This window comes from Pleuronectes platessa, chromosome 18 (genome assembly GCF_947347685.1).
Source record: "Pleuronectes platessa chromosome 18, fPlePla1.1, whole genome shotgun sequence".
Taxonomy (NCBI): Eukaryota; Metazoa; Chordata; class Actinopteri; order Pleuronectiformes; family Pleuronectidae; genus Pleuronectes; species Pleuronectes platessa.
Window position 1 is genome coordinate 12306799 of NC_070643.1, and position 20068 is coordinate 12326866.

Consider the following 20068-nt stretch of genomic DNA (forward strand, 5'->3'; position numbering starts at 1 on the left):
GTCCCCTGTTGTCCTCCTCTGGAACCATGTTCACGTGAACTCAATCACCCACCCCTCCATCGGCATAGTATTGAGTAGATAATGAGTGAATTGTCATTTCCCGCTGAACTATCCCTTTAAATGTGCACATACCTGAGTCTGAATCTGTGCATGGATTTTGAACATATTTTGGCCCCTGTGTGTGAATTGGGGCCCCTGATCTGGAGGAACCCTAGATCCACCACTGAGTAAAAAAAAACACCAACATAGTACTTTGGCAACATTGTACCTCATACATCTACTACACAAGTATATATCCAGTCAATGTTTAGTATACATGGCACAATGATGATGCGTGGTGAGGTGTGATCCGTCACTGTGCGGATGAGCTCATGGAGCAGTGAGTCCGGCTTTGTGCGGTACGTCGGACCACGCCCCGGCCGCGGCGTGCTCTCTGTGGGTCGGTCGGTGCACCAGGCTCGGCTAGGCTAGCACCACGGCTGCTACATCCGGGCGCTCCGACTCGCTGTTTCAAAGCCCTGCGAAGATGGCGACGTCAGGGAGGAGTGCGTTATTATCCTCCACCTCAGCCGGACCCAAGAGCTCACTGGAGAGCTCCAACCAGGAGGAGGATGAAGGACAGGATCTCTGGTGGGGGATACGTGATTTGTGACAGATACTGCGGGTCGGCTGTGCGCAGAGCGGCGGGGCAGTGTGTAGCCGCAGAGGGTCTATTGTGCTGCGGGGATGAGGATGGGTTTGACAGCTAGCGCGCTAGCGGGGCTGTAGCTTAGCATCAGCACCACACTGCCTCGGCTCCGGTGACACAGCAGCGGCAGCACTAGCCTCGTTAGCTGCTGCTGCTCGGTTGATTGTTTTGTTTGTGAATGGACGAACGGGAAGGTCGTGTTTGTAACGGGGCTCCTCTGTCCGCAGGTCCACCATCCTGAGTGAGGTGTCAACCCATTCAAGATCGAAGCTACCGTCTGGGAAAAATGTCCTGGTCATGGGTGGGTATCTGCCTGTGTGTTTGTGTGTGTGACTGTGGGGGGTTGGCTAGTAGGCATCGTCCGCCGGTGATCGTGTCACCCTGCTGGGCTTGAACGCTCCTCGGTAGCTGAGCTAGCATGCTCCCCCGGGTTGATGCTGCTTTTGTGTCCGAACAGGTAGCGGTTGCATCGGCTAGCAGATGGAAGGGGGGACAGGTGTATTTGTTTTCTGAGCACACACACACAAACAAACCCACACTACATCATCATCATCATCACCATCTTCTGAGACAGTCGGGCCCCTCTGAAGCGCTGCAAGTCATTCTAGCATCCAGCCAATGCTAGCAGCAGCAGCTAGGTGCAGGTGATGCTGAGGAGACGAGACAAACCATCGCTCTGTTGTTTGAACGAGGAGGGGGGGCAAGCGGCCATTGAAGCTGAGAGACGGTGCCTCCCTGTCTCGTGCACACACACACACATATAAACACACACACACTTGCACACACACACAATGTCTAACCATCCGCCCGGGATAATCCGCAGCCTGCCACCCATTCCAGCTAATCGGCGAGTCGGGTGCCATTAGTTTGTAATGCAGTCCACGACATCATCCCACTGAGCTCATGCTGCACAGAGTCCACACTGTCTGCGGGCACATGGGACAAAGCTCAAGAAAGGATGCACCTTGTAGCCTCCACCGTAAAAGAGGAGTGCTGTCTGAGGATAGCAGTAATACTGGGACAAATGCAAGAAGACACTCTGCAAGGAGATGCATAATACATGAGGGCCACATGCTTTGTTTATGGTCTCAAGGACAGAAATTATAAATGCAATATGAATTTTTGCTCATTGATGTCATTTCTCAAGCAGAAATGTCTAACGTTTCTCTGTTGCAGCTGCCCTGTCTCACGTGACAGTAAACTGAATATCTTGTATATGTTAGACAGTTCAGACAAAACAATCCATTTTAAATTCTCACCTTACGCTTAAGGAAACTGTGAAGCTATAACAGTTTAAAAGAAATCATGCATAAATATATACAGATTGATCAGTGAATAAAATAACCTTAGAATTCAGCAATATTTTTGTCCAATTAAAATTTTGCGCGGTGTGTATATTTAATAACCCCGCATTTGTTAACATTGTAGTGTATAAACTATTCCACTTTATAGAATGATAGAGAGCAGAAAAATATTGTACAGAAGTGGTGTGATGTGTTGACTGTCATATTGCCACCTAACATGCTTTTGCCCAATTTTTTATGCTTTGCACATTTACAATATATAAACTGAAATCTTCAATGGTTGAAATACTGAACTGCAATATTATTATTCTCTTTTATCATAGCAGGGAGGCATGATTGATCCACTCTGTTATTGACTGATTTTCTGTTTTTGTTCTTTTAGGTGAGGTGGGATCGGGGAAGACCACCTTGGTTGCAAAACTACAGGGGGTTGAAGAATTCATGAAAGGGCGTGGCCTGGAATACCTCTACTTCAGTGTCCATGATGATGACATCGATGGTAACCAGTGACCACATCCATGTACAATCTTTGCATCACAACAAAGTTAATAGAGTACTGGCTGTGTTTTTACCCTAAATTGTATTTTCTGTGGGTTTAGATCAAACTAGGTGTAACGCCTGGGTGTTAGATGGCGACCTTTACCACAAAGGTCTGCAGGGAGTGGCCGTTCCAGTGGACTCCATCAGCAACACGTTGCTCCTGATAACAGTCGACATGTCACGGCCGTGGAACGCCCTCGACTCGCTCCAGAAGTGGGCTGCCGTCGCCAGGGAACACGTCGACAAACTCCGGGTCGCCCCCGAAACGCTGCGGGAGCTGGAGCAGAGACGTGAGTCACACTGACAGCCGTCACAGTAACTGGTAGATTGAGTCTCAAACCAAGTACAACACAGTGTGTCTTTGCAAGAGCTATGAAAAATAAGTTCTCAGATAAGCAGCTTATTTATCAAAGAATTTAAAACTACAAGACCACACCCTTGGGTTTTGTCTTAGGAGGGCCAGTTAATGCTACTTAACATTGCTTGTGTTCATTGCCCTCATTGTGTTGTTTGTGTGTGTGTGAAGTTGTAAAACAGTTCCAGGAGTACACAGAGCCCGGCAGTGGGGAGGATGGTACCCCGCAGAGGAGGAGTGATGAGGAGGAGAGTGTGCTGCTGCCGTTAGGAGAAAACACACTCACACACAACCTGGGCATTCCAGTGGTGGTGGTCTGCACCAAGGTATACACATTTACTGTTATAACCACTGCTTTAACATACGATACCTTTTTAAAGATGAAAAGACATGATCCTGTACTGTATTAGTATCTAATAGAAATCATCTAGTGTCGCACATTTACCTCTGATGCCTCCTTCCCTGTCCTCAGTGTGACGCTATCAGCACTTTGGAAAAGGAGCACGACTACAGGGATGAACACTTGGACTTCATCCAGTCCCACGTCAGGAGTTTTTGTCTGCAGTGTATCCTTCACCAAATCAACAATGTCTCACAGCTGCTTCTTTTGGCTGGTGTGAGCTATACAATGCTTCAACTTAAAAAAGATTAAAGTCACACAGATACAAAATACAGTATGTATGTACTGGTTGTTTAATCGGGCAGCTGACTATGTAAATAGGAATAGAAAAACAGAAATTTGGATCAAGTGAATTTTGATAAAGGTCACCGATCACCCAGTTGAAATTGGAAACTTTATTACATTTTCAGTGGTTAGTGTTTAGAATGAGTCAAGGTTATACACTGCCTTAGCTAGTCTCTGTAATTGCAGCATGTAGTCTAAGCCAGAATCAGATTTTCTCTTTTACTTCTGTCACTAAAGATCTTTTGTCACCGTGGTTTTAGTTAGTCTCTCCTTTTTAAAGCTCCCGTAATTAGAAATTGCAATGTCGATTATGTCCTTGACCGTTGTGTCAGACGGTGCATCTCTGGTTTACACGTCGGTGAAGGAGATGAAGAACTTGGACATCCTCTACAAATATCTGGTCCACAGACTCTACGGCTTTCCCTTCCACAGCCCTGCACAAGTGGTGGAAAGAGATGCCGTCTTCATGTAAGTGTTTGTGTGAGTGTGTCCGTTTGTCGAAGGTATACAGGACCATTTGTATTTTGGTTTGTAACTCTCTCTGTCCTCTGCCAGTCCATCAGGTTGGGACAATGAGAAAAAGATTGCCATACTGCACGAGAACTTCCAGACACTAAAATCAGAAGACAGCTTTGAGGAAGTAGTAGTCAAACCACCAGTCAGAAAGGTACGGGCTCCTGCTGAACATAAAATAACTTGGAAAAACTTCCTTTACACAAACTAATGATATCATACATCAGTTTACAGCCAGTGCAGTAACGTTTACTCAATATACCTGCAGAGTTCATGACACATTTATTTAATCTAATTGATTTGCTCTAGTAGAGCTTTAAAGAAAAGGTTGACGTGAAGAAGACTCTGAAAAATGCTTGTTTGCTCATCAGATTGTCCACGAAAAGGAAATCCAAGCAGAAGACGACCAAGTATTCCTGGTAAAACTGCAGGTCAGAAAACCTTTCAGTTGTGTTAATGGCAGTCGGTTTGTTGCTTGTGGGAGCTGACTTGAGAGTCTTGATATGCCAATTATGTACTAATTGGAGTGAGTGTGTGTATTGTGCTCTAATTTGCAGTCGCTGCTCGCCAAACAGCCGGCGCCGACTGCAGGGCGTCCTGTGGTGAGAGTCGCTTTTTATTCTAGTTTTGGCTCATAAGATAAAGTAAACCTCCCTCTACTGTCGACATGTGTGACATAATCTGTCGTCTGCAGGATACCACGAGCAGAGCACCCACCGGTTCTCCCAGGACGAGTAATCGCTCGGCAGCGGCCAACGTAGCGAACACCATGCCACAGTCAGGTCCGCCATTCCGTCACTGCACAGAACCATACATCACCACTGTTCAGCCATTGCTTAGTTCAGTTTATTTTACACAACATAAATACAAAATACATGAATGAAATGTAAATATATGTACATGTCGGATGTGGTAGAAATCAGTAATGGCTTATATGAAAACTTCACCCAAATAAGATTAAATCCCAAAAACAACAAGTCCTCAATACAGGTCATATATTAGTATACAAGAGAAAATTTGACTAATCTAATAATCTGTTTCTGCAGCAACAATATTTTGCACTTGTGTGTCCGTATGCATGTGTGTGTATTAACTCTGCTTCTTGTGTCCTGCAGGTCAGACCAGTGAGGGTGTGTTGGCCAACTTCTTTAACAGTCTACTGACAAAGAAGGCAGGGACAGGGGGTCCCGGGACGCCGGGTGGTGGCAACAACACTCCAGGAACCGTACGCAAGTCAGGTGAGAACACACACAGGCACCTAAGGACAAGTTGTTACAGGGCTCTGGTTCTATAGGAAAGAGCAAAACGGCTTTTTTGTTATCATTTTTATTATAATTCATCCTTCATTTTTTTTGGTTTTCACCTCCTCTGTCTCCCATAACACACATGAACCCATGGAGAAGTGAAATGATCTGAGTGCATTGATCCGCCATTGACCCCACACACCATTCAGCGTTTCTAAAACAGTTTTTAACATTGTGACTTAATTTTGTTACACTCATCGTCAATGCTGTTGATTTCCTCCATTAACACCATCCATAATGTGTGTGTATGTATGTGCACAAGTCAGAGGATGCTGGCCACGTTAAGGTGTGTGTGAGAGAGATACTCCTCATTTGTTATTGCTTGTGTATGTCACTTCATTCTCAGACGCATCCATTCATCCCTCTCCCGTCCCCTCCCACCCCGAGCCTCCAACTTTCTCCAGCACCTGAGAAGGAACAAAGCTGGGATCAATCCTCCTGTATCACAAAATACTAGGACAAGAACTGGCCTGAGGACTATAAATGATGTTGGTTTGTTCATATATACTGATGCAATATGCAGATAAAGAAAATGAACTGCTGATAGTCAGAAACCTTTGCTCAGGACTAACGTATTGGTGCAGGAGATGATCCCACTGTTATTTTGAATTACGTTAAATGTGCCTTCATTTTGTTTTCCGAAAAGCTGTTTGTTCTTTTTAATTTAAAATGTTTTTTATTGAATCTTCTTGCTAACAGGTGTTTGAAAATGACATTAAGTCGTTTAGCAGGGTCTTGTAAAACAGAAAGGCATGTTGATAATGACAAGTTGATCCAGCTCACAACAGTTATATTGGTCTCCTTTGAGTGGCCAGATCTGCCACTTAAGTGGTATTAGAAGATGCCAGTTATCACCATAATGATTCCTACATTTCGTCCCTGATCTTTCCACTGTTCATACACCACCTCCGTGTTACTCCCCTATATTTGAATTGTTTATTGTTCTTTTGGTTTGGCATGTTGCATTGCATTTCTTGTAACTAACATCTGTCATGAGCATTACACGTGGTTCTTAATAAGGCTGGGCAGTAATGGGGGAAATTATGATACATTCAAACATATTGGCTATAGAATTGTGTACAACCCGTTACGCAGTTTCTGAGAAAACTACAAAAAGCAGCATTAGAGCCATGATAATACAAACATTTTATTATTGTTATTCTAAGGCTGATGTTTCCATTTCGCCATTTCTTCTGCAAAACAGCAGATGTAGTCTTTCGGTTCCCCTGCACCAAATTTCCAAAACACATAGATATCATTCCCCTAAATCTGTTTGATAAAGGTCCTTGTATCATTCCCTCGGAAATTGGTGAAAATGTCTAACCCATATCTCACTATGTTAAATTAAGCACAAAAGAAATCCTGCATTGTCACTGTCTGGATCTGAACCAAACTTTAATGGGGTTGTGGGTTTCAAATTTTTGGGAAATCTGTTGAGTAGTTCATGACAAAACATGGGAGCAAAAACATAAGCACCTGTCCCTCATTACACAACATCGACTTTAATCAATTATTCACTCTTCACCTAGATCTTATTTTAACCATGTGTTCAATGTCCTTATTGCATCGTTCCGTAATGACTCACTGATGCACCGGATAAAAGCTTGTTGGCCTCTTAGAAAGTTTCCTCTGAGATGTTGTACTAATTGAAATGTCCGTCTGTATCTGCCCACACTTGATGCAGGTTCCAAGCTGGGCCTGAGCGACGTACAGGCGGAACTCGACCGCATATCCAGCCGGGAGACAGACTCAGACTTACCCAATGCCAACGACACCCCTGCCACCGACGGCCAGGACACATGAAGACCAACACGTTTCACCCTGCTCTCCTCCTCCTCCTCCCCCTCAGTCACCCTTCACCTCCCGTGTCTTTCCTCCCTCCAGCCTCGGCACCGTCTCCATTACAAAGTTGTGGAGGAGAAGAAGGGAAGCAGGGGATTCGGAGGGATGGGCACATCGGGTTTTTTCTCCCCCATCCTCTTTTACTTTCTCCTCAAGATGAAGACCTCACCCTCTCTTCTGCCTGCATCTTCCTATGCACCTCATTCTCCTTCCCCTTCCTATATCTCTTCTCTTCTCTTCTCTTCTCTTCTCTTCTCTTCTCTTCTCTTCTCTTCTCTTCTCTTCTCTTCCTGGCTGTTAAACTGAGGGCGAGTATTTGTTACTTTTACGACTGTCTGTTACATGAGAGTGACTGGCCATGGGGGACCAATGGGATGGTGGTGTGGAGTTTGGGATAGGAAGAAGTAAGCGGGCGGGCTGAGCAAGATTGATTGCAAGAATGAAAGCGATTTATCCATCCATTTATTGTGATGGTACAGTTAGTGTTTTTACTGTAGGAACTGCTGAAGAGCGCATGTTGAAGAAACTGCACTTAGGTACTATAGGGATGATTGTGTGGTTGTGTGTATCGTGTGTGTGGGACAGTCACGCTTGGCCAGAGGAAGAGATTGAGAACTAAAAAATATGCCTGTAACAAAATTGCAAACAGTCTTTTTTGTTTTTTAGATGAAGGGACAAACATACCAGTATTTGTGTGCGTGTGCTTGCGTGAGTGAATGAGAGAGAATGAATGAAGCGTATTAAGAAAGTTAAGTCAATGAAACCTAGACCTGTATTGTTTGGCTGTTTGCATTTCAACAAAGAGGCAAAAAAAAAAAAACTTCATGACTATGCTCTTACACTACAGCCTCTTAAAAACTGTGCACACTCTATTATTACTGCAGCCATGTCTGTTGGACTACACAAACCAAACCTGACAAATAAAATATACCACAAAATCAAAGTTCACCCTGGAGCACTCGTCCTGTGTAGACGGCACCAAAGGTCCATCATGGCACCCAGTTCTACGATTGATCAAACTTCCCCCTCGTGGTAAATGTACTGCTCAAACCTGTAGATAACAGACGGTGCACTGAATAGATTAGTGGGTGGGTGGGTAGCTGAGCTTTATTTGTACAGAAAGAAGCACTAGTGATTCAGTTCCATAGTAACTGGGGGCAGGTTTGTGGGTGGGCAAAAGGGGGTCAGAACACGGGAGGGTCACATTAAGAATGTACAGTCATTGTCTCGCTGATTGGTCCTGTTATTTCAGAGCTTTGTGTTGGCGTTTGTATAATCAGATCTGTTAACCAGTCAAATAAAAAGGTGTATTTATTCGGATTCATCCACCCAGCCTCTCTTGGTTTCATTCCTCCTCTACTCGCTCTATAAAAAAAAAAGGGACTAATTATGGATGGATGAAAACAGGCCGCGGCTGAGGATCCTCCAGCTGGATGATTTGGGTTTGAGTCCTTGTTGGTAAGCACCCACCTGCTGAAGTGCCGTATGCAAAACACTGAATTAACACCAGGACAATTTGAAGTAATTTCCGTTTGGAGTGTCTGATATGCAAAAAGTTATCCAAAGAGCAGACTGCAGATGATGGATAAAGTTAGTTGAAATACAACAAGCAGGTGGTGTTGAGGTGAAAATGAGGTGTGAACACTGTCTTCTTCCTCAGGCAGAACAAAATGCTAATGCCGGATACTACACCGAAGTAGCAAAGTAAAAACTAGAGTGGCACTCAGTGGAGCACATACCTCAGGACCAACATTCCACTTAGATTCATGCAAGCTGCACCAAAGTTGTAGATATAAATCTCCTAAACATCCTTCACTCCCCCCCTCAAGTTCCATGAATTATTCTAAGGAATGTTAAAGATCATCAAAAAATGACCCATCATGTCCCATCGTTCACCAAAGCCGTCTTCAGACATGGACTCTGGAAAATGGCCAACAATTAGGTTCAGACACTATCCAGAGTTTTTCTTTCACATATTTAGAACACAGCAGGAGATTGTCCGAGTCAGGCGGCTCACCACAACAAGGAAAACTCCAAAGATCGTCCAGAGCAGCTGACTTGGACTCTCACCGTTGCTCTGGAAAATCTCTGGAAAATGTCTAGAGTTCAGTGCATGACCCAAATCAGCTCATCCGTTCTGTAGTTTTTGCATAATTCTGCTGACAAGCAAGCAAAACCATTGGGGATAAAACTACCTGCTTGGGAAACACTTAAAATCGTGTTTATTAATAATAATACAAAATTGTGAAGATGCTCAGTTGTCCAGTTCAGGACTATTCAAGATGTGCTGGCTGAGGGTAACTGACTTGAAGATGTGTCACCTCTCTTCTTTTTGTGGAGACTCTGTGTGGTTTTGATTCAATTAAATTAACACTTTTGAATCGTTTCTATGTTTTTCTTCCATTGTTGGTGAGGGCATACTCACCAGCACCAAAATAACTTGCATTGATGAGCCTCACCATGAAAGTAATTACCTCAGGGCAGTTGAATTGTGAGTTGTTTTTTTCATCCTATGTGGACTCTGGCTGCTGAATAGGCTTTTTCTCATCTCAAACTGCCCTGAGCAAGAGAAGCATCAATATATCACATCTTTAGGTATGATAAATGTAAGTTAGAGGACCATCTCTTAGATTCAACAACTAACTATATGTATTTATATATAAGTGTGATATGCAGACATACAGAAGTTGTTCTGCATTTTGACTTTTATTATATTGTCTTGTTCTGCAAATTGTCTTTTCTTTTGTCCATGCTGTTTCTATCATCAGTCATGTAAATGAAATACATGTGCTCCTCTCGTCACCACAGAGGGAAACAGTGGATTACTCTCAAATTATTTTATCCTGAGCCTTTGATGTTAGTCCCAATTACTGGCCAAAAAGCAATTGCTGAAATAAATGAAATCAACTTTGATGTCGGATATTTTGTGAACCTGTGCAAATATCTTTTACTAGCCTCCTGCATGTGTTTGTCACACATTCACATGAAGTAGAAAATGTTTCATCTGGTACAATAAAGGATCATAAGTCTCCTTGCACAGTAACAATATACTCTCTAATCACACAATGGACTTTGACCCTTTCCCGCCTATTGCACGTGTGAGGCCCATAAACATGCACTATACTGTGCGTGAGAACTACTTTCTGTTTTGATTGTTTCCATAGCCGAGCTTATCAATACATTTTCTCTCAGTAAAACCATATTAACAAGTCAAATTAATCCTTTCAATCAGATATTTGTGACGTTTGTGTGTGTATGTAATGCAGCTGAAGAACAGTGGATGCTCAAGTACACACGTGCAATATAAGTGAATGTTTTACACATCAAACTGGTTATTCTGGCATCTGCACTGCAATAAGATAACAACTTGCCTATCAATAGATGCAGACAACAAAAACATGAGTATGTCTGAGTTTACTGCAGCTTTGTATTAGTTAGTGGACTTTAGTGACTCACAGCTGTATTGATTGGTTCATGTGACGATAATAACTATCAAATGCCATTCATACAAGAATCATGTTATTGTGGCCCTGGCCTGTTTTTCAACGTTTTTAAATTATGGATTCTATATACAGCATGATAAAATAATATGTCTTACTACATGGTATGGTCTACAGCTGATCACTTGGAAATCAATTCAAATAGTGAAAACAGATAAGAGATGGTTGAGAAGCAACCCTCTCTCTTGTTTGCCTGATGACAATTTCATTAACTACGATCAATAAATGAATGATATAGTTCTGTTGGTGGTCCCGTGCAAACTGCATGTTAATGAAACCCCTACGTTTCTCAGCAGCTCATGAATCACATTCCTCTCTAATGAATACACCTCGCCCCCCCCCTTCACCACCACTACCACCAGAGCAGCGAGTGTCACGCATCTTTTCGTGAAAAAGCCCAAACAACTGAAGCGATCGGCTGCTGTTAACATTAAAACGTGTAAACGTGCAGATGCAGCAGTAGAAATAATAGTTCCGATGCTCTAACTTTGTTTAAAATGGCGCCCTATTTTTCCTAGTGCGGCAGAATACCGTGTTTTCTCGCCCCACGCCATCTTGATGTTCGATCGCGCAGGCGGAAGCAACATCTTCAGCGGCGCAGCAGGCGGGTGTGGTTCGGACTCTCACGGGTGGTTCACCTAGCAGCTCGTTTTCAGCCGAGAGAAAAAGAGAAAATCTCCCCGACAGGAACCACGGAGGAGCCGCTCGACTCTGGTAAGGACACTGCGTTCTCTGTGGCGACCGTGCGACACGCGAGCATCGTGGTAATGTGTGGTTTTATCACCGAAAAGCCTCTTTGCCGAGGGAGGGGGGCTCCGCTGGGGTTTTTCAGATCTGGCTGGTAGCACAGCAGGTTTTTATACGGTGGCGCCTGGATCTACTTTTCATACGTTCTGGCTAGCCCGGCTAATCGACCCAGAATTAAACATTTGTGAGGTTCGCACTTGAAAGTCGCGAATCCAACGATGCGCTGACTTCTAGCTGCCACCTCCGCTAATACCGACGGCATCACAGGGCGAGTGTTGGGGATTGTAATTCGGTGAGTGAGGCTCTGAACAGTGTTTGTTTATGTTAGCTAGCGAGCTAACTAGCGGAGAAGGGGGGGGGGGGGGTAGCTACGCACGTTATGGTAGCTGAGCGAGCTTCCCAAGGTAAAGCTAGCCAACCTGTTAGCTAGACTGGCTAACCCGTGCTAGCGCTTTACGGTGTTGAATCATATGTCATAAAAAAACAACACTTGGTGGCTGTAACCTTTGTGGCTAGGGAGTTGGTTTTGGGTTTTCGCTGGCGGCTGGTAGTCGGAGGCACCCGGGGAGGAGGAGTCATGGAAGTGATTGCGGGGCGGAGGGGAAGAGTTTCTCTCGTTGGAAACCCAAGCTGCGGGGTCGGAACTTGGCCGTGGTATGGGGGGGAGGGGGAGAAATATGCCTTTGATGTTCTTTGCTGCTGAATGGTGAATTGTGTTCGTGCGGGGCCTGGAAATACCCACCTCTCGCTCTCCCCCTCTCTCTCTCTCTCCGGCTAGAGGTGGAGGCTTCGGTATTTCCCCCTCACGGTTACGTTTAGCTGGAGCCAAACAAGCGGAGGGAGCTGGCTCAGGTAGCGGCGGCAGAACGTTTTATTACCGGGACCACGTAGGAAGAAGGAAAAAAAGAACGCATCAACGAAAACCGCCGTTTTGGCAAAGAAGAAGAAAAAGTCTCGGCTGAGTTGTCTCACTCCTCCTGTGGACTTGTTTTTCTTTTTACAGACATATCTGCTGTGCGGGCTGAGGGCAGACAAGAACAATGGCTACCCAGTGTGAGTATGAAAAACTTAGCGATCGTCTACTTTCCTGCGGATTAGTTTTGTGTCAATTCAAATATTAGCCTTCATAGTTTTATTTTTTTATGACCGTGCTTGAGCAAATACAATTCCGTGAGCCTCGAGGCCCTGTGGAAAATAAATGGAAAATGGGAACCAGGTGAGCACATGTCACAGTAAACCCCAAGTGATTGTAATCCGATATCTTTTGTGTAAGTTTTTCTTTACATAGAGTAAACCTGTGTGGGGATAGTTAGTTTAATTAATGTTTACATTTTTTTTTTTTTTAAGTTATAGACTAATGCAAAGTTTTCGTCTGGTCTATTGTTCCGTTCAAACTTTTCTTGTGGGACTTCATTCTCACTCCGATTTCATGTGTCCCTCTCCATTTTCCTGCTGCCTAACAACCACCTTTTTAATTAATAAATAAATTAGGTCAATTCCTTCATCTCCTTTCATCAATAACTATTTACATTTCATAACATTTTAGGCGATTGTTAAATCCTATAAGAATATGGGGGGGGGCCCCAGGCTAAAAGTCAGAAAAGAAGTCAAACAATACTCTTATTCCTCATACTTCATCCTTTTATTTTGTAGCTGATTTGATGGAGTTGGACATGGCAATGGGAGACAGTAAGATTGCTGTGAGCCAGTGGCAGCAGCAGTCCTACCTGGATTCAGGAATTCAATCTGGCGTTACCACCAGTGCACCATCTCTCAGTGGCAAGGGGAACCCTGATGCAGAGGAGGACGATCCAAGTCTCTATGATTGGGAATTCAACCCACCCTTCACTCCTGAGACCCCAGGTACCGGAGATACTTATACATATCATGACAGCATAGATACTGTGGAATAAGCATAGAAGACAGCCTCTGTGGTAAATTTCGGTAATTTCATAATGTCTAATTTTCAGACATTGAGGGTTATGCCATGACTCGGGCCCAGCGGGTACGTGCTGCCATGTTCCCTGAGACCTTGGAGGAGGGCATTCAGATCCCACCCACCCAGCTGGATGCTGCCCACCCAACAGCAGTGCAGCGCCTCGCAGAGCCCTCTCAGATGCTGAAACATGCTGTCGTCAACCTCATTAACTATCAAGATGATGCTGAGCTGGCCACTCGTGCCATCCCAGAGCTGACTAAACTGCTCAATGATGAGGACCAGGTACGTGTAAAAAATTTGCGAATTGTCTCATGAACACAAACGATCCAAAACGTCAAAGTGATGACTTCCGAGTAACTCATGGACCCCTAACAAATATTCTCTCCGCCTTAGGTTGTTGTGAATAAAGCAGCTGTAATGGTGCACCAGTTGTCCAAGAAGGAGGCATCGCGGCATGCCCTGATGCGCTCACCACAAATGGTATCGGCTGTTGTCCGTGCCATGCAGAACACTGGTGATGTGGAGACAGCTCGCTGCTCTGCTGGTACCTTGCACAACCTGTCCCACCATCGCGAGGGGCTCCTTGCAATCTTCAAGTCTGGAGGCATCCCTGCCCTAGTCAAGATGCTTGGGTAAGACACTGGCGAAATAGTGGGACAAATTGTCCTGAATATTTTACAGGAACTAATCTATGTGCTTTCAATTGACTGGATTAAAATAGTTGAACGTCTTTTCTATGTAAGAAAGCAAAACTAGTACAATTTAACAGCCTTTAAATTCACTACATCCCACTAGCTAATAATTACTAAGATGTTTGCTTTAATTGATCATAAGTTGATTAATCAATGCTTTGATACAAGGTCCAGCATTATGCTTGAATAACCAACTCCTTCACCGACAAGCTTACTTCACAAAGAACAAAATACCTAGTTTAAAACTGTTGTAATGTCTTCCCACTTTATTTTATTCTTTGTAGTCACCTTTACAAACCAGCGCACGCACAGCCAAAACAGTTATCCTTTTAGCAAGTCGGGACTTGTTGGATGTCGCATGTGTGTTTGAATTTCCACCTGGACTCACATTACTACACTTCAAACGCAGAGAGCGTACGAGCTGCTACCTGATCTCTAAATAAGTTTGAATGCAACTTAGGTTGCTCACCTGAGTAGTAATTTGACCCGTTTAAGTGTAGTAATTGTTTTTACATTGTAATGTCACTTAAAAGATCTCATCACATTTATTGATTAGTTTCTTTGTTGTGCTTTGAGAGCGCATACACGTTTATTTTTCCTTCTAAATGTCAGTTGTTCCTTGATTGTTAGTGCAGATGTGGAGTACAGGAAATGCAGTGGCTTAGTTCTCCAAAATATCCGTATTAATTTAAGATGTCTATACAGTAGTTTTAGTATCTGGTCAGCTGAGCAAGTCATTTCTTGAGGACACTATGGTAATGTCTTTGATCTGTTAACAGGTTTCATAATTTGTCTCAAATTTAACTTTAATCTTGATGTGAAAGGGGCTCATATTTTGTTGCTATTAAAGGTCATCATGCATTCTCATCTCAGCAGTAAAAGGTAGTTAAAAAGCACTAAGTAATTAGGACACATTTGTATGTGCTATATTTGGATTTGAAAAAAGCAATTTCTTAAGAATTGAAATAAGCTGATGTGGCAGGGCTACTCACCAGATAGAAGTACCCCTGTTTCTCTGAGAACCAAATGTCTCAACTTCAAGCTGATTTTAATCCAACACTTTATGTGAAATCCGAGTTCAGCCAGAGTGTGACGGCGCTGCTGCACTCATGCATCGGTGTTTGGGTATTCGTTTCACATTCTTAGCTGATTATGACCGAGCAAGTCTGTTATCTTGAAGACTTCTTGATTGGGGGGAAAAGGTTTTGTCTCGTCAAAAACACTGCAGCCTTATCATCAAGCAAGTATGTGATGTCAAAACGTGATTGATGACTGTCATTCGCTGAGCTGAGTCTTGACAGAAACTGATTGTATCTTGTATTAATGCCCGGTGTAGGAAAACATCTACTCTGTGTTTTACTGGTCATGTTTTTATCAGAAATACTAGTTTTATATGGCGATTTAACATTCTCTTTATTTTCATTTTTCCAGCTCGCCAGTGGACAGCGTGTTGTTCTACGCCATTACCACGCTCCACAACCTGTTGTTGCATCAGGAAGGAGCCAAGATGGCGGTGCGTCTAGCTGGAGGACTGCAGAAGATGGTGGCCCTGTTGGCCAACACCAACGTCAAGTTCCTGGCAATCACTACTGACTGCCTGCAGATTCTGGCATATGGCAACCAGGAAAGCAAGGTATTGGAACACTTATTTAGATTGCATTTAAATTCACCTAGTTCATCAAGGTTTGTATCCCCCTAACGTGTCCGCTTTAAGTACTTGGCTGTTTGTAACTGGTACAAACAAACATGTCTTGATTTTTCTTTTTGTCTTTTTAGCTGATCATTCTGGCCAGCGGTGGCCCCCAAGCCCTGGTCAACATCATGAGAACATTCACATATGAGAAACTGCTGTGGACCACGAGCAGAGTGCTCAAGGTGCTCTCTGTTTGCTCAAGCAACAAGCCTGCCATCGTCGAGGCTGGTACGTACAGAAATAAAATGCAAATACTTAACAGTGACCTTCCTGCCTACTGTAAACTGAGGATGTGTAACTGATTTTGTGCTTTGTAGATTTTGCGAATGTGATACAAGTGCTCTGATGTAATTGTTTGTTTGTTTCACTTGGACTTTGTGTGTAGGTGGCATGCAGGCACTGGGGCTTCACCTGACAGACCCCAGCCAGCGTCTGGTCCAGAACTGCCTCTGGACTTTGAGGAATCTTTCAGATGCTGCCACTAAACAGGTACATTATGAGTTAAATGTCTGTGATCGAAAACACTAACAGCATATGGTGGACAGGTTCAGTGTTTACAAGTGCTCATTCATCAATGTGTTGATAGAGTGTTACAACTCCATCATTTTGTTTTAGTAAATCAATATGAAAAATGACTGAGAATGCATGCAATCTTCCATTTTCTTGTTTCTGATCCTGCTGCCCCATCCTCTGCTCTCATCAGGAGGCAATGGAGGGTCTCCTGGGGACCCTGGTCCAGCTGCTGGGCAGTGATGACATCAACGTTGTGACATGTGCTGCTGGCATCCTCTCCAACCTGACCTGTAACAACTACAGTAACAAACTTATGGTCTGCCAGGTAAGTTTTACAGTTAATATCTGTTGTATGAAGCTTATGTGTTTGATTAAACATTTTGGTCTAGTTTATTTTATTTTTTTAATAACTTATGATCCGATCTGAACTCATCTCTTCAGGTTGGAGGAATTGAGGCTCTGGTGCGAACAGTGCTTCGGGCCGGCGACAGGGAGGACATCACAGAGCCAGCAGTCTGTGCCCTTCGCCACCTGACCTCCCGCCACCAGGATGCTGAGATGGCCCAGAACGCTGTGCGCCTTCATTATGGCTTGCCTGTGGTGGTCAAACTCCTGCACCCTCCATCTCATTGGCCACTAATCAAGGTCAGTACCCAGCTAAGTTTCTCTACACCTGCACTATCAAGTTAGCATATGCTGACGTCATTGGATATATTTTCAACCAACATGTGTAATTTTTCTCCTATCTAGGCCACAGTTGGTCTGATCCGAAACCTTGCACTGTGCCCAGCCAACCACAGTGCTCTGCGGGAGCAGGGAGCCATCCCCCGCCTGGTCCAACTGCTCGTCAGGGCTCACCAGGACACCCAGAGGCGCACCAGCATGGGAGGCAACCAGCAGCAGTTTGTGGTACGGAACCAGGCCAACAATCCCTCAGATTGTCTTTATTTGTACATTCAGAACTGACTTCCTTTTTCCTCACATATTACAGGAGGGTGTGCGTATGGAAGAAATCGTGGAAGGCTGCACGGGAGCTCTGCACATCCTTGCCCGGGACGTCCACAACAGAATTGTCATCAGAGGGCTCAACACCATTCCACTCTTTGTCCAGGTAAAATTCAAATGTTAAATCTTACGGACCAAAAAAACTTAAAGTGACTACATATAAATGTCACTGCATTATTTTTACTAAGTGTTTTGTCTAAATCACCTTTCTGCCTGTTGCAGTTACTTTACTCTCCGGTGGAGAATATCCAGCGTGTGGCAGCAGGTGTTCTGTGTGAACTGGCACAGGACAAAGAAGCTGCTGAGGCAATTGAAGCTGAAGGAGCCACTGCACCGCTCACTGAGCTGCTGCACTCCCGCAATGAGGGCGTTGGTGAGTAAACGTGCACAAATACAGACCACACACATTTCAGATTGTCCGAGCGAGTTACTTTACTTGTGTTTTGGTGCCTTCTCTCCTCTAGCAACCTACGCTGCAGCTGTCCTGTTCCGCATGTCTGAGGACAAGCCCCAGGACTACAAGAAACGTCTGTCGGTGGAGCTGACCAGCTCTTTGTTCAGAACTGAGCCTATGGCATGGAATGAGGTACACATAATCATTTATAATCAAACTCCTACAGCCAGGGACCACATATCTTTCTAATCAGGTTCTGAGTATAGTGTTAGTCTGTGGTCGAGGGCAACAAACGTACTGTGAAGTTCTCAAAACAAAATCCAGACTCTGATGTTCTTGGAGGCTTTTGCCTACAGTACAACATATTTTGCAAAAATAATCACTAGAAGGATGATAACTGGTGCCTTGCATCTGCATTGACATTTCCTCAGTATACACAATCAAATATACATTCAATGAATGTTATGTTTGTCTAAATAGCAATAATGTATATCGGGACATTTGATATTGTTCATTTATATAGTGTCTTCACACTGAAAAAGTTACCACAGTAGCATTTCCAAAATTGTATCATACCTACAGTATAGAATTGGTGAATTAAGCTGAGACAAAGACCTTCACCCCTACATATATGTTGAATTCTAACAGATTATACTCATCACTCTTTTGCCTTTTTATAGACTGGAGACCTGGGACTGGATATGGGAGCTCAGGGGGACCCTATGGCTTACAGGCAGGATGGTAAATGGCTCTTTTTTAATTTTTTTATACATCGGATAAAATCCCTACTGTCGGTCTCACCTCTTGTTTATGTGATTCATCTCTCAAAGCATTTTTACCAGCCTAAATAAGAACTGTCTGTGATATGTATGTTTTGCAGTTATTAAGGTTTTTGTTTGTTTCAGATGTAGCCTACAGGGCCTACCCAGCAGCTTACGGCCAGGACTCCCTGCTAGACCCCATGATGGAGGGCTCCGACTACCATGCTGATACTCTACCCGACCTGGGCCACCACACTGACCCGCTGCCGGACCTCGGCCACTCCCAGGACCTGATGGACAGCAACCAGCTGGCCTGGTTTGACACTGACCTGTAGGATTGGTGAGACAGACTTCCACAAAACTCTTGTATAACTAGTTCACAGTGAAAACAAGTATCTATTTGAATGGCAGCACATTGACTTCATATTTCCGACCTGTGTTCTTTTGCAGTTGTATTCTGATAGAACCTGCATTGTGATTGGCCTCTATTGTCTGACGCAGCATTATGATTGGCCTGTAGAGTTGTTGAAGGTAAAGAGAGGAATAAGGGGTCTTGGAAAGTGCCTGACACAAGAAAAAACAAAGAAGATGGTTGCCATGGGAATGTTAAAGCAAGTTGAAACAGGGGTAAGAAAGAAAGTATCAGAGATGTGGAATCGCACAATGGAGGTCTTGGAGCAGGTTACCTATATGGATGAGTGCACATGAGGTGGATCTTAAGTTTGAAACACATGTTTTAGCCTTGCCTGTATTCTTATCAGTTTTGTTTCTATTTTTCTTATTCTATTTTTTTATTTCTTTTTGTATTACTCATTCTCTGTTATGGTACTGACCCAGCTTGCCTTCACACTAGCCATCTTCATTTTCTCTTGCTAATCATTTGTAATTTTTTTTAACGTATATTACATGTAGTGTTAAGTTATAGTGATATTATACAATGTTCCTTTGGTTTATGGCCGAATGTGTAGAACACTAATAATCAGTTGAATTGTACTCTGACTTAAAGTGTAACATTGTGTAGTTTTTTTTTATAATCTCAGAAATGGAGAATTATGCATTCTTAATATGTGCTTGTTTAAGCATAAAATATGTCAGTGTCACAAATGTTCTAAAGAGGGGTATGGGATAAATTGAGGGAGGGTTGGGGATAAATCTAGAAGTGTTTTATATACAGTATCACTGGTAGGTTAACAACTATTTTGTATGCTATCATTGGATGTCTGATAGAAAAGTCTTTAATGCTCTCATTGGTGGTCTAATAAAACCCAGTTTTATGTGCTGTCAAGGGGTATCTAGGTTGACGAAAAACAGTTGTAGTCCTGCTGTTCTTATTTTGGAGACGAGGTTATGACACGGCTGAACAATAAAATGGCATTTTATTTCATTTAGTCTCTGTCCTGTGTCTTCTGTTCATACGGTTGATGTCATACAAACCTGTTTAAAGGATTGTGAGAAACTGATTTGTGTGAGTTTTAAATGACGCAGAAAATTTTATTATGGATTAAAAATACGGGCTAAGAATGAAACCTTTCCAATCCAAAGGCTGAGTATTTGTCTTAAAGTGTAAAATTCAATAATCAGAATTTTATTACA

The 20068-nt window shown here is 43.5% G+C and overlaps 2 protein-coding genes across 4 annotated transcripts; both read left to right on the top strand.

The window, feature by feature from the left end:
• Positions 1 to 452: 452 nt before the first annotated feature.
• dync1li1 (dynein, cytoplasmic 1, light intermediate chain 1) lies at positions 453 to 8559 on the top strand. Of its 2 annotated transcripts, XR_008342315.1 has the most exons (14): positions 453 to 630; positions 916 to 989; positions 2375 to 2491; positions 2592 to 2822; positions 3059 to 3213; positions 3360 to 3453; positions 3905 to 4040; positions 4128 to 4239; positions 4457 to 4516; positions 4643 to 4687; positions 4780 to 4867; positions 5201 to 5323; positions 5736 to 5877; positions 7074 to 7194. XR_008342315.1 is itself a non-coding variant. In XM_053447215.1 (13 exons), the coding sequence occupies exons 1-13, from the start codon at positions 527 to 529 to the stop codon at positions 7190 to 7192; spliced, it is 1458 nt and encodes a 485-aa protein (XP_053303190.1). In that variant the 5' UTR covers positions 453 to 526; the 3' UTR covers positions 7193 to 8559. The 2 variants fall into 2 exon arrangements, 1 of the variants encoding a protein (XP_053303190.1); XM_053447215.1 differs by lacking the exon at positions 5736 to 5877 and having other exon boundaries at positions 7074 to 8559.
• Positions 8560 to 11284: 2725 nt separating this feature from the next.
• LOC128461635 (catenin beta-1) lies at positions 11285 to 19859 on the top strand. 2 transcript variants are annotated; one of them, XM_053446650.1, is made up of 17 exons: positions 11285 to 11445; positions 12482 to 12531; positions 13132 to 13341; positions 13449 to 13699; positions 13811 to 14049; positions 15541 to 15742; positions 15886 to 16030; positions 16188 to 16291; positions 16506 to 16640; positions 16757 to 16960; positions 17066 to 17224; positions 17307 to 17426; positions 17543 to 17693; positions 17785 to 17906; positions 18395 to 18455; positions 18620 to 18815; positions 18926 to 19859. In XM_053446650.1, the coding sequence occupies exons 2-16, from the start codon at positions 12519 to 12521 to the stop codon at positions 18808 to 18810; spliced, it is 2307 nt and encodes a 768-aa protein (XP_053302625.1). In that variant the 5' UTR covers positions 11285 to 11445; positions 12482 to 12518; the 3' UTR covers positions 18811 to 18815; positions 18926 to 19859. The 2 variants fall into 2 exon arrangements, with proteins under 2 accessions (XP_053302625.1, XP_053302626.1); XM_053446651.1 differs by lacking the exon at positions 11285 to 11445 and adding an exon at positions 11481 to 11770.
• The last annotated feature ends 209 nt before the right edge of the window (positions 19860 to 20068 follow it).